Consider the following 15,185-nt stretch of genomic DNA (forward strand, 5'->3'; position numbering starts at 1 on the left):
CTCGCCCATTGCGGTGACTCTTCACGTAAGATGCATGTCTCGATGAATGTCCCTCCATCCCCGTTGTGTTGTTGCCTGCCGCGTTCAGGTTGTAACAACCAGATCGTGCTTCATTATGCATGTTCCCTACAGGGTGGGAAACAAACATGTTATTACTGTCAACATAAGCCCATATTCTCAGTGGACTTTCATTAATTACAGGTTTATTTCCCAACTTTTATGGAACGTGTCGATTTGGGCGTGATTAGGTGGTTACAACTTGAACACGGAAGGGAAAATACAATGGGGAGGAAGGTACAACCAACGAAGCATGCTTATCAAATAAGGAGTCACCGTGGTCGTGACGACCAAAGAAACTAGGACGATGGATCTGAAGTACGGTCAGTTCAAAGATGAAGCCGCCTGACACGAACTAAAACTGAAAACCATTGCTGGCCATGAGTGACCTTGGGTGTTTTGTAAATGGCCGGAGTCACGAAGAGTAGAAATGGAGATGGGAGTGGAATACTTCAAAGTAGAAGTAAGTGACAAGTTATGTTACGAAAATGTGGTTTAACCTGAAACTGAGTAGACTCAATGGTGTTCCTGTCGCAGGAAAATCAGGTGTAAAGGATAGATTCGACGGGTAAAAAGTGCCAATGAATGAGGCCAAATGAACACCGTATATGTAAGTGAACCTGTGTAAAAGATGAACCGAAATTGCAGCAGAAAACCAGGTTGATTAAATCCAAACAAAAGATCTACTGAGTTAGAAAAAACTCGCCTCGGAGGCGGTTAGGACCGGGATAAAAATTTCCTCGTGGTTGCAATTACAGGCTCGAGCGGGCGAGGGCATGTGGTCGGGATTCTGAAGAAAATAGTTGTGGGAGCGTCATCACACCGGGTATGGTAGTGCCACGCCATCTTTATACCAGCATACTTCGGTTTATAGACTGGCCAGTGACAGTCCTCAAAGATGCCTCAATTGGAAATGGAATGCGCAATTTCGTGGCAGCCGGAATTTGGTCAGGCGAGGGGACTGGAACAGATGGAGTCAGGCCGACTGCACTTCAACCGAAACACTATTTAGTCTCTACAGATCAATTGTATACCATGATCCTTAGATTCCATTATTATTGTCGCCATTACCAGTACGTTTGTTATTGCATTGATATAATCGCAATATAATATGTAGCCTGAGGATATACCCAAAAATATTCTCGCTAGACGGTCATCTATTCCCTCTCGCGCTCCGGGACAACTACTTGTGAATGCGGAAAGACTAGCTGCCTCTTGGGATGATTATTTGTGATTCACGTGATTCTCCTCTCAAGCCTAATTAATGTTGATGCTCCGCTGCACCTTTTGCCTGCTGTGTCGAATATCTCATTCTTTTTCTTTACAACCTTTCTTCGGTCCCACGCGTTAGCTATACTTCTGCACTCGCCTACAATACCTCTTACCCTTCATCAGCGGCGGAACCATTCAGTATATCCAATCTCAATTCATCCTATAATTCTGGAGCACAAATTGCCATATTAACTTACCATGAATCATTCTGATTCACTATTAACATTCACGCTTTGCTTGACTCTGAATATCAAAGCAATATTCCAAGGTCAATCCTCATCAGAGACATTTTTCAATTTTAGTTTAAATTAACCGACTTTAGCAGAGAAGTGCTTCTGCGCCCCATGCCCGCTGTTCTAGTGATTATCGCTCAACCGCTCCTAATTAACATTCAAGCAGTGTGGGTCACCCTGGTTTTGTGTTTCCTCTGTAGCGTTGCTGCCCGCCACGTTGAACTTGTGGCTACTCTGTGATATCTTAATTTGTGTGCTCCCACAAGATGAAAACTGAACATATTATCCTGGAAAGACACTTAACTTGTTTGCTTTAGAAGGCGTATCTGTAGCTTTTGAAACGGTTTTATCACACGTTCGGAACGAATGAATTTTAGACCGGGTATTGTGTTACAGAAAACGTAACTGAACCCAATTTAGCAGCACGGAAACTGCTATCATTACAAAACTCGGAACTTCGGAATCCGTTTGCGAGGCCAGAAGAATAAAATCACCCACACGATACCCGGCAACCGTTTACTATGGAAGATAATGCGATTCGTAATGGCTTTTTGCACCAAACGGCCTTTTCTTGTACATCCGCCCCAAAATACTTGGTGGCTGAACAGTTTTCACACATGGGAAAGATCATTAACTGTGGATATAAGAGCTACAACTCAGTGTTAGCAGGACGAGCATTTGTAACTTTCAGACCGACCAGAAAAATTTTAGGACAAGTAGGATTTAATTAACGCATCTCTAATAGCCGTTCGTGCAGATGATAGTTGCTCGATCTTCCTATCTGACACCGCCACTCATAGGTCTTTTTGGAATTTTCGTCCCGTTAGCTGCGAGACCCATTTCCTGAACACAACACTTCTAGGTTATTCATAGCTGCCACTACCATTTACCTCAGTAGTGCGCTAACCAAGCGGTTGGTCCCAAATATCACTTTTTCTAAAACGATCTGGAGCATCCTAACAACCCCAAAATAGAGTGCTTTACGCTGCCGGTTCTGATAGTAGCAGAAACTTTGTGCAAATTCAACTGCGACAGCAACTTTGCGGTCCAGACTCTTGATCGCATCTAGGTTGACTGCGTACTTTCTAGTTTTAGAAGCTGTAAGCTCTTATTACGCTCCTTCTTACTTCCACGACTGACGTAATTCTATGAAGTTGCACGTCGGCTGTTAATCCTCCTAATACGGCCCGCCAAACTTGATTCATCCCCAATACATGCACCAGATATTCATTAAGCTACGCCTGATAAACGTATGACAAAGCTATCAAGTCGCCACCATTGGCTCCTGTGAAGCCTCTTGGGTCTTCCGAAGTCATTCGGAATCACCTTTTCAGCAACCTCACGTGCCTGCAGTCAACTCTTTGAGCACAAATGCTCCTCATCAATCACGCTTTTGCTTATCTGTTACATTTACTTCTGAGTTGGGCAAAACTATCATCATTCGCCCACAACAGAAGTTAGAATCTCCTCAAATACACACTTCTGACTTGTTTTTTCCACATCCCGTCGTTACTATGCAGAATTTTTCATCAGTACGGTTCGATATTATTATTACTATTAATGATATTATTTATATTGTTAATTTCCAACCGCCTGGCGTAATCGTACGTTTACAGTCGGAATGACGGATGACTAGGGGGTTTTTGGGGGTGCGGATTGCACAAAAGGAGGACAATGTCATAAACAACGGGGAATATCCGATGAGATAATAGATTTCTTTCCCAGCCTGTTGGGAACAATGGTCGTGAGGCCCGACTAGTTCAAAGACAGCCAGCTGGCATGAACTAAAGCTGAAAACCATTGCTGGCCATGAGTGACCTCGGGCGGTTAGGTAAATGGCCGAAATCACAACGAGCAAAAGAAAAGATGGAGATCGGATAATTCAAATTGGGAGCACATGGCGAGTTTTGTTCCAAAATGTGGTTTAATCTGAGGCTGAGTGGACTTACTGGTTGCACTGTTGTAGGGGAGTCGGGTGCAGGGGATATGCTGGATGGGAGCACAGTGCTAATACATAAGTCGAACCGAAAACTGCATACGGAATTGAGCGTGTGGCAGAGGTAAGCCGAAATTGCGGGAGGTTAGTACCTCCCTATTAGTCGGTAAATCTTAATCATCAACGCTGGCCTATAGCCTTCAGCATTTTAACCTACGTGTAGACGGCGATGTTGAGTGACTTTGTGTTATAGCATCTCCGGGAACTGAATTTCTCTACAGGGAGTCTTCCAGCTATGTATTCAGCTGGCTACCATTTAAAAGGCTTTGGAAGTTTGCTACTGTTTTAATTCCCGTATTCTAAGTGTTCATTGTCGTACTAGAATACGCGGACAGCTAGTGGACTTTCTATAGAGGAGAATGTTGGTAGCTCAGGTAGCGTAGATGGTAGTTGGCTTGTTCGCTGAGCTGGGCAATTTGGTCGCAAACGTTTCATCACCAATCGAGGTGACATCATCAGTGCGTAGTTGTGCGCAGCGCTGGAGTACGGGAGTTGGAATGTATAACAAACGCGTATTGACTTGGTTGTTGCTAAACCAACCTAGTCATATTAAGGTTATACATTGATAGCTGTGCATTAAAACACGCAGCCCCTAGTGTTGGGCACTTCTGAATCAAAGGGCGCGTCGTTTCTGCCGGTCCGGCAAACAGCGAGCGAGTCTCAACCCGAGGGCAGTGCTCTTCAAAACGGATGGGCTCAGTGGTTACCGCTTTCAAAATCCATTGCCAGGTCCGTTTTTTCCTCCAATTAGTAGTTTTCGATTGACGCAGGGTTAGGCAAGGCATCCAGGCAAACCAAGCGGCTTTATGACATGAAAAATACACTTCCTAACCAGAGTAACCTATGAAGCTCCTCTACTGCGCTTGAGTTCACTCCACACAGAACCGCATCATGCATTCCAAAATCATCGATATGAAGATCACACTTTCTTCCTACACCAATCCAAATAACTGGGAGCACATTATGGATCGCTTGCATTACACATTCCTGATCTGGTACTAGCGTTATGCCTACGCTTCACACTTATAAAAGGGTGAAAATTGAGGAAAGCCAATCAAGGTGCAGGCTTAATCTGAAAAAATATGGTGATGTTCTCAAAGAACAGTAAGAAAAGTGGCTAAAATCTGCTTGTGAGTGCTTGCTTAAAACGCAGAAAAGGCCGCACCTCAGTGCACGTCGTTGCAAAAGACATGACTCAAAAGTCTGGGCATCCAAATCTTTAGCGACTTGGATGACTTGGTAGATTTCTGGTGTGATATATTAATTGGACTGTTCTTGCGTTTTATACAGTACCAGTAAGCGATTTGTATCAACAAACCGAATGCATTACCTGGCGTTTTATTAGTGCGAAATAATATTCTGTTTTTAGGTTAGTCGCAGACCGGATTGGGCTGAAACACGACATAGGGGTAACATAGCCAAGGACTACAGAATTTGGGCTAGGTGAGTCTTGCGTTAGTTGTTGCACCTTATGGGATGGCTGCAACTCATAGCTATGGCTTTAAAACGACCGGCCATAGTGGATCACTGTTCATGAGGATGAGCGGCATATTTTCAGGAAACACAAACCACCCCTGTTTCAGCCAAATAGCATTTTGACGCGTAATGCCAGAACCCCCGAAGATAAAAACAACAAAGTCGGAGCTGGGTTTCCATACGGAACTAATGATGTAGAATACAAATTCACAAAATATATGGACCTCGACAGTAGATACTTTTAAACAAGTGGCTCACTTGGACTATGGAAGTACGCACCAAGTGAGCAAAACATTCTCCCAGTTGAGATAGCTACGCCTGCACAAGGTTGGCCACAAAATAAGTGGATGACTCAGGGGTCAAATGAATGAAACAGTGGGAACAGAAACGCCAGTTCATAAGCAAGTACCGAACACAACAAGGGACAAAAGAAATGTGGATAATTTCAAATATCAAAGTAATTGACGATACACACTCTGTAGGTTTGCTGAACTAACGTTTGCTATTTGAGATGAGATAGGTGGCTGCTTCATGCGATAGGCGAGGTTGACCGAGGACGAAAGATGACTTGATCAGTCTCAGACACTCCCTTTATTATTTATTTTTGGTAAACACCACAGTTAATCTAGGGCCTTACCCTCATTTGTACTTCGTTTGCAACTATGCGCTTTCGTTTTGATATCTCAGGAGCCGTCAATTGCTAATGAGGTGTGACATTATTAAGGTACAGAAATATTTTAAATGACTGCTAAAAGTAACAATGTCGTCGACCTTTATGGAACTTTGTTCCTGCAGTGTTTTTGCCTTTGCAACCATTCTAATTTTTGAACTTGCCCCCCTATACAAAGATAATGGGCACAAGCCACACGGAAACAAAATTAAGTATAGTGACTATTACACGAACCAAACCAGAGTTACAGGCGTAATATGCGATAAACTACCGTAATGACGTGCTTGCAAGCTGTTATTTATGTAAAGCTTAAGCCGGTAATTTGCGAGACAAAACCAGCTGGTGGATTGCAGACTTCTATGATTTCGACGAGTTTAGTTTCTACTGCCGATTTCATGCACAACGGTATTTTGACGTTTAAATTATAGCTAATATAAATGCGGAAGGGCTACCGCACTGGTCGATATCGGGTCTAATTTCGGGGCTAATGGGACTCATTTGCGTCTCAAACTCTGGAGATATTATAATAAGTGTGAATCATCAATTACTTTTGTGGCCATACCTCCAGTATGGAATTTTTGGTGGTGAGGACGACGCTATGTTTTCAGAGCCATTTGACAACACGGTTATCGCTGAGCTTCGACTAGCGTCCATTTCAAGGAAACAGGTATGCTCATTATCGAAGTTTCACTCAGTCAACGGAATACGTGCAACGGAAGACCATACTGGCGCTTACTGTTGGCATGCAAAGGAGTAAACAAGGCTAGTCTAGTACACCAGTTTTAAACTTTAGGATCAATTTTTTATGGTTTTTGCCATATGCATGTCTAGATCTGTTGGACGCAGGGAGTCAAGGGTCTAACAATTTGTGAGCGACCGTAAAAATAGCCGGTGGAAACATGAAGCTAGGGTGTATCCATGATGCAATATCCATCACATATATGTGCATCTGCTTTACCACTGCAACTCTCACCCTAGTTCGGTCTTATGAACTATAATTTATTGTTCTGATATGCAACAACCAAGCAGAATGCTAAGTGTATCCACGAGCAAGCAAGATATTTATGAGAAGAACTAGGCCAACAAAAATAAATGACCACATCTAGAATGGGTTAGTATGTGCTCTCTGTACCAAAGCTTGTGTTTATCTCTACTCATGGCATGTTATTGTCCACAGGTGTGATTTCGTCCACTTTTAAAACCCAGGGCCACAAATTGCATTAAAAATGGACAAACTAGAAAAAAATCAAAGGTTCTTCTCGATGAATGAAGGTGCTGCATTCCTTCATGTGTTTATAATTCACTACGGGTTTGATACCTATGTATTTCATTTTGTATTCACTACGGCCACTTTTAGCTTGGTAGGAAATCTGGTTTTCTGAAATGATGCTGTATTTTAAGCGCAGAAGGGCACGCCATGTCTTAAGAAGACGTGCTGAATTAGTCGAAACGCTTTTCGTCGGCAAATTTCTGTCCAAAAACACTTATAAGGTTAACACGGGAAATGAAATTTTCAGGGAAGGAGCCGTTTAGCATTTTTAGTTTTTGGTCTTCTTGTTGCCACCAGTCCTGGATATACTAGTGAAAGCAAAGTCTTCTGTATTTTGCACATGTCCCTGCACCCTCCCCCGCGAAAGATGTTTCGGATACTTTCTGACATATAGGCAGATGCCAGTAAAGTCCCTATAGTATACCTGGTTTGTAGCAGGATTTACAGCATGCTCCCTGACAAAATAACCCAGAGAGAAGTTCATCAATGTGCTCATTAGCTTTTAGACAGCAACCCGAGGCCTGTTTGCAAGAAGAGAACTCGGACGAACGTATGCAGCTGCCATAATTTTACCTCTATGATTCCAGTGCTAGAGTGCTGTTTTTATTGACCTAAACAGTCCCAATGTAGGCATGGATCACACTGGCTCTAACCATTGAGAACTAACACCACAGCGCTCAAAAACGCAAAGATTCTTCGTCATCCGTCTTCACATACCATACTTCTTGGTGACCAGACTGCAGGTAAAAGACGCCCTTCAATAACGCGCAAGCTTCTTGCTGGATTTGAACACAAGAAGAAACACCACAGGTCAGTTTATTCTAAATTCTCTAATGCCCTTTCGCTGGCTATGCACAACTGTAAATAAGGGAATCTGCAGTCCACAGATAACCACCACGGACAAATCACAAAAAATATCGACCAGTTAAACGACTTACTCCAAAAACGAGTCGTACTGAATTGCTGTCGCATACTTGTAAGGTACGAAAATGTCGCACTTTGTTATCGTGCGATGAGTTTCCCGTTTATTGTGTGCGAATAAAAAAACGGGCGGGAACTTTCTAAGCTAATCTGTAAACCGGAGAAGAGCAACAAATTGCAGGTACTTTGTGTGACATTGGTCTAATTGTTGGGGTCAAATGATTAAAACTTAAGGCAAGTCTCTTATTTTGTCCTGCACAGAGGTCTATCGTCCGCACTTAAAGAAAACAGACTTGCCGTGCAGTGGTAACCAGATGCCTATTAAGCGCTGAGCACATTGCTTAGATGATCCAAATATACCGTATAGACGACCTACAGCTGCTACCATGCGAAGGGTGAAAACGAGCCATGGGAGGTCAAACAATGACTTGGCAGTGAAATACGAGAGACATTACCAGCAAACTCAGCTGCGCTGGTCATGGCCGTCTACCTGGATGGGGACCCGAGACGGGACATATCAATGGTTGGAGAAATCGTCAGACACGATCAAGCCGCGCTCTCAGTGACACCCGTGCATCCAAGCTAGTGCTTTCAATGCACAGCTCTCTTCCCTATCCACTCACTTAAAAGTCCACTGATAGACCTACATTTACGCACCAATTTATCAGCTCCCACCTCCAATGCGCAGCTACCTGCCCTACATCCCCAAATCACTGGATGGACGGAATTGTGACAGCTACAACCACTGTACGACAAGTACGCGGTTCTTAAGGCTGATGTTCACTTCCTTATCAGAAGGTTCTGCACCACAGTGGCTCAGTAGTACTTGTTGTTGGTAGTTGATAGCTACCCTTCGTACAAAGCTTATTAATTGTGGCTCCTGTGGTGTATCAAACCTTTTGTTTTATTAGTGGATAAAAGCTTGCCACTACTAGATGATGCAGATATGATTCTGAAATATTACAGAAAGCACGCCCCTAGTTGACATTTCCATCTGGAAATGACACCTCATCGATGTGGCCACATTACACGTGGCGTTACATTTGCATCAGAAAAGGGCAAATGAAGGGGGGATATTCGTACTTCTTAGCCATATTTAGACAGATATTACCTCCCTCCTTTTAAACAAGCCACCTGTGAACAACAGCAAATCGCAATGATGGTTGTCATGGTGTGCGACGCTTCCTCAATTTAAAATAAACATTGCACAAGACCCCGTATACTTTACGATATTTAGCAACCCGAAAGTAGGAGTTGCCATAAAGTTTACGAAATAAGCGAATCGGGATTCACTGTACGATGCTAACTCCGCCTTATGAAAGACACTCGGTCTCAGCCGGATTAAAGCTTTCAAACCACTTTTTCTCATCAGAGGGGGGCGTAATGGAACTGGCATACACGCAGATACTTCGACTTTCTAATGGACTCACTAAAGCATACGTTTTCCCATTGACCTGGAACCCAAATATGTATGTGCTTTATCGGGATAAATTCTGCCCATTAGAGCCATATAAGAACGGGACGCACAGACAGGTGATACCGAGCTGGCTAAGAACACTTTAATGTCGGAGGGCGCCTTACCTCAGTGCAGTCAACTGAATGGTCTAACAAGCTAGCTCGAAAAGAGCTCTGCCCAGCGTTCCCCTCAGCCCGAATTAATATCCCGACTAATGTAAACCCATGCAGAGTTGCCTAGCTACCATTTTCGGTCATAAGGTATTATAATACTTGACTCTCCTTATTCGCCTCTTTGCTCGCTACAAAACCAAAGTTAAAGAGGAGGCCAATTCATATAAAAAACCGGAAATAGTGTAGCCGTGTCGGATCATTCAAAAATAGAAAAATCTCGTTATAATGTACAATCCCTTACATTCATTCTGTGCCCAAAACTCATGTCATCATCACCACCGTTTGATCACTCTCATACGAAACGAGGCATGGTGATCCAGTCTTAATAGAATAGCTGTAACTGAACATAACAAACACATGAAACCCCAAAAATGCTGATGCCCGTTATGTTTAGCAGTAGCACTGATGACGGCTATTCCCTGCTACACACTACGGAACTATGGGCAGTAACCGAGGCCTTTCCAAGCTCGTTCTATGGAGATTACGTTTTCTCTCTATGTAGCTTACGTTAAACCAATCGAACACATGATAATTGTTTATATGCCCTAAAGGCCATCAACTGCTAGTTCGGCGCGCAGGTGCCTAATTCCTCTGGTGATGTCCACGATTAAGTTTGCCAGTTCGGATGGCGAGATTTTTGACGTGGATGTTGCAATCGCCCGACAGTCTGTAACAATCAAAACGATGCTGGATGGTGAGTTCTTTATTATTTCCAGCCGAAACGTTCGATTGTCTGTTTTGACGGCGTAGCACTTGTCTCCGTTTCCGACGATAAGCCTATTTGGTTCGCAGAATGGTTACGGAGTCGAGTAGCTTCAAAACGACTAAATGTCTGCCATAGGCAACTGTCGGAGAAGTCTTTCCGCTGAGTCATCTACATGTAACAGGGTGTGTGGTGAATCGATGGATTCTGCACACTCGCGAGTGTGCGGGTATGTAGGAAAGAAATTCCACATACTCGGGGCAGCAGCACATACCCGGGGGCCGAACCATAGATAAAGGTCCTGAAGAAGTGACTTGCGTGAACTTTTCAGAAAAGAACGAACTGCTCACGATTCGGTAGCTGAATGGGTCATGCAATTTGACGAGTGATCTAGATGGTATCACCTCGCGTTGGCAGCTTCGCAAACAAGAAATAATGACGTCTTAATAGATAGCAGCAGACATGTATTTTTCTATACATTCTATGCTGGTCAGCAACGTAGTCCGATATCCCACCAGCCATTTCGCTTGTTTTCACTGTCTCTGGTCCGCACCTTTCGGTATGTACCGAAAAACGACTGGCCTCCCACTCCTACCGCTGTCCTGAACACACACCAACCCCCCAGGTCAGCGGCGAACGAAACTATGGCAGCGCTAATGTGAATATGTAAACGCTTCTTACAGTTGAAGCTGCGAGATGGCGCAGTCATTGGACCTCGAATTTTACCGTGGTTCGAACCCGACCTCTTCATCTCGACTTCTGTCTAGGCTTAAGCGACCTAGCGGTATCCTACTCCTCTTGCTGCATTTGGGTGGCATGACAGCTAGGCACAGGGAGGGTGTTGCAGCTGAGCGATCATCTGATTATCGAACAAACCCATCAGAGCCGGATCTTCGAACACCTACCTCCCGTGTCGGATATAAATGGCCACTGGTAAAATGTATCTAAAGCGTCATGCAGAGCCAGAATTTCTGTTTGCAGTCAACCTCATCCAAGTATTGGATCTCTGATATTGGGTCTCTGTGCCTTTGCAGGAGGCTGGGCTACATTTCGCCTGGCCGCAACCACAACTTCACCCAACGCCAAGTGAAACTGAGTGTCCGTACAGACTGAGGAGCTTGCTGAACTCCAAACGCCGCAGAAAGGAAAGGTGCGAACAATGCTGGGAACGTCCACAAGCTGTTCCACTGGTATTCGGAAGCCTCTTGTCGGCGAAATAACCAGGGCCGAAAATGCCCCCCTGATATCCAGTTGGGCACAGTACTTCGTACAACAATCACTGGCCACCTTGTACCCCCAATACGGAATCGTGGCCTTCAAACGAAAGGTGGACTCTGAATATTGAGTCGCCTTCAACCTCAGAAGTGTTCGTGTGTCTTTACTCAAGCGTCATCGTGCTGCAGGTCCTGAAGGCCATCTTCCTGCGCTTTCAGTCATCATCATCATCGAGAGCATGACGTTAGTGTCCAACACCAATGTTTCACTGTCGTCAACCATGATTTGAAAGCCTCATTGTAAAGAAAAGAGTAAAGGTGGACGGGGAAGGGACGCTAGGCTAGCTTACCACAATCATTCCGAGGTGCCTATACCTCCAGACATTCACTCAGGCGATCTGAATAGAAACTGACAACAGGGATAAAATAAAATAAAAATGTAATCGTTCAGCTGTAATACCCTTTCGTTTTCTAGCTACCATGTCATTCGAAAGAAGCACGAGGCAAGGGATACTGCCGTGTTGCCTAAGCCTAGTCAGGAGTCGAAAGGTAAAGGTCGGGTTCGAACCACGGATCTTTCGATCGGTAAATTCGCGCCCTACCCAATGAGCCATCTCGCCCCCTGTTCGAGGTTGGTGGCATCCTTCTCAGCCAGGGTCTCTGGGTCTATCCGTAAGAATGAGACCGTCCCAGATAACTGGAGTGAGTCACTAATGGACGACCCACAATTTTGGTGTTCTTTGACTTGATGTGTTCGATTCTGCCGATCGGTCAGTGATGTTAACTACACTTGCTCAACTGGGTATGCCCCAGAAGTTTGCGAATACAATCCGGTCCCTATATCCACATACTTTTGGGCGTTGAGAGTGTATGACGAGACCTCAAAGAAACTTCCCTGCAAGACGTGTCTTTCAAGGGTGTCCACTCCTCAATCTTGTTCAGCTTCGTCATTGATGAATTAATGAGATGAACGCTGAAAGGTCTTCAAAACTTTGGTATTCAAGTTGTGCTGGAGGGAACCTTTTCGATTTGGAGCGCGCGGATGACACCGTCACGAAGAGACTGGACCTTACCGTGGTGTGACGGCTTGCGCACCTCAGCTATATTGGGGAGTGTCTCGCGACACTCAGAGTCTCATACCAGGTTGGTCAGTGGTTAGAGGCCTGACGAACACAGTCTCCTGGCCTTCCAGGTTGGGGGTTGGAACATGTGGTGACTTGTTCCGCAGAAATGGTAATGCATTTGCATTTCCAGCCAAACACCGCTGCCTTGCGGTTAGGCTTTTGAGCCAAAGGCTTTGGATGACAACCCTAATCGTCCTCCTGTCTAGGCGTGGGCGCCCTGGCAGTATCCCAGCCCTCGTACAACCGTGGATTGCACATATACAAATAAACTCATGTCACATCGGCCGTCGCGTGGTGCCATCAGGCAGGTCGCCTTACCTGCTGCATACAACAGGGCGGGTAAGCGAAAGCAGGCTACTACTGATGCCTCCCTTCTCTTTCACATACGTTTTCTTCCCCCTCTCCCTACCCCATTAATAACTCTTTCCTTGTAGGCCCAGAACGTAGGACTGATGACTCCGTTCGTTCTGCATCGGTTTTGCACGCAGCATCTGCGCGAGATGACCCAAGTGGTTAGATTTACTGACCGGAAGGTCCGTGGTTCGAACCCGACCTCCGCCTCTCGACTTCCCCTGTCTAGGCTTGGGCAACCTGGCAGTATGCCAGCCCTCGTGCAACCTTCGGGTGGCTTGGCAGTTAGGCACAGAAAGGTTGCTAAAGCTGAACGCAGCATCTGCTCGTCACATGGCGCCGACATCTTCAGGTATCTCCAAATCAGTCCTCAAGCCCCGACACCCAGTCTATCTGGCCGCATTCAATATACGCACTCAGAAGCAAGCAGAACAATAAGCAGCTCTTGCAATCACACTGGACTCGCTTGGCATTGATGTGTGCTGTGTCTCAGAAACGAGAATCCCAGATACAAGCACAGTGATTGAGTTAACCTCCCCGTCAGTCTTCACTCGCTTCCAGCTGCGCACCTCTGGTGATCCAAAGTCTGCTGCGGTGGGATGTGCAGGGGTGGGTATTGTGCTGAGTCACTGGGCGGAAGTATCCTTACTTGATTGGATACCTGTTGATAGTCTCCTCTGTGCGGTTCGTCTGACAACGTCTGTGAAGGAGTCTCATAAGCGGCAAGTTGATAGATGTCTGTTTATCATGTCTGCCTACGCCCCAACTGACTGTAGCTCCGGCGCCGTCAAAGACAGGTTTTACGACGCCCTGAATGCCCTACTGCGGCGAGCTAAAAGCTCAGACATTGTGGTTGTTGTTGGATATATGAATGCGCAAGTGGGTGAGCTTAGTTCATCTGAGACTCAATTAGGAGGTCGACATGGACTGGACTCGGTACGTACGGACAATGGGGAACGATTGCTTCAGCTGTGTGTTGATCGCAGGCTGTTTTTATGCTGTACTAACTTCCGAAATAGCCGAAATCGTCTGGCCACTTGGTGTCCTCCAACAACAGGCCGGCCACAAACTCAAATTGACCACATTGCCATCAGTTCCCGATAGCGCGGATCAATAACTGACTACCGGTCGTTTTGGAACACATTTGTGGACTCTGACCACGCACTCGTCCGGAGTCGCTTCGCCCTGCGTTTCCCGGGGCCGCGTAAGGTGCAGACAAATCGCTTGTCGATTGAAAGACTGGCAGATCCGGATGTCAGGCGAACTTGCCAGAATAATCTTCTAGAGTCTTCCGAATGCTCCACCATCAGATGTGAACTCATACTGGGACGAGATTGTCACCTCTTTGCATAGTGCTGGGAATTTCGCCTGTGGCACGACCCGACCAGGTGCACTCAAGCACTGGATATCAGACCGAACGGTGGCACTACTTAAATCTCGAAGAAATATCCCAGCCGGTCCCGAACATAACCCGGTGCGAAGAGTTATCAGACATCAAGTGAACGTGAGCTTGCGAGCCGACCGTGAAGTGTGGTGGACACAGAAGGCCAAAGAAATGGAAGGGGCCCAGAAAGCCGGTAATGTCCCACGATTATTTCACCTGATCCGTGCGACCGGTCCCCGGAAACCATCTGTGAGTGAAACCATCAAACATCAGAATTGGATGACCATCTCGAATAAAGAAGAACGCCTCGACCGGTGGACTGAATACTTGGAACAATAACTGTCCTGGCCACCATCCCACAGGTGAAGTAGAACCCTGGACGGTGAACGTGGAACCACCTACGGCATCGGAGGTTTACGAATGCATATTTTCTCTCAGACGTCACCGAGCTCCTGGTCCGGATGACCTCCCACCCTCACTGTTCAAAAACAGGGGTGAAGTCCTCAGTCAGTGCTTGTCCGTTCTGTTTGCTTGCATTTGGGAAATGGAGTCTGGGGAAAAGCGGTCATATTGTTCGTTTTCCAAAAAGGGGCGCGTAATGAGTGTGATAACGTGAGAGGGATCAGCCTGACCCCGGTCGTAACGAGACTGTTGGCGTCACTTGTGCTTCGTCGCCTGGTGGCTCGTGAACAGCAAGTGGGATTCAGGTCTGCTAGGGGTTGTGTTGACCAAATCTACACACTTCGTCAGGTGCTAGAACAACGCCATACGTATAGGCGACCCACAATCCCAGTATTCCTGGATTTCCGAGGCGCATTCGACTCGGTTGATCGGTCTGTTCCTCTTGAGACGCTTGCCCACCAAGGAATGCCCCGGAAGTTTGTA

At 45.7% G+C, this 15,185-nt stretch overlaps 1 protein-coding gene across 1 annotated transcript in view; it reads left to right on the forward strand.

Annotated features, from left to right (window-relative positions):
- Positions 1-10,085: 10,085 nt before the first annotated feature.
- The window catches only part of T265_05109 (hypothetical protein), a gene marked incomplete at both ends in the record, with an annotated part of 44,539 nt that continues 39,439 nt past the window's right edge, over positions 10,086-15,185 (forward strand). Inside the window, 4 exons of the mRNA XM_009170026.1 lie at positions 10,086-10,218; positions 13,425-13,852; positions 14,202-14,549; positions 14,599-14,806. Of these exons, the coding sequence (XP_009168290.1) occupies positions 10,122-10,218; positions 13,425-13,852; positions 14,202-14,549; positions 14,599-14,806 (1,081 nt within the window). The remainder of the gene's footprint in view (positions 10,219-13,424; positions 13,853-14,201; positions 14,550-14,598; positions 14,807-15,185) is intronic.

Source organism: Opisthorchis viverrini, assembly GCF_000715545.1.
Source record: "Opisthorchis viverrini unplaced genomic scaffold opera_v5_92, whole genome shotgun sequence".
NCBI lineage: Eukaryota > Metazoa > Platyhelminthes > Trematoda > Opisthorchiida > Opisthorchiidae > Opisthorchis > Opisthorchis viverrini.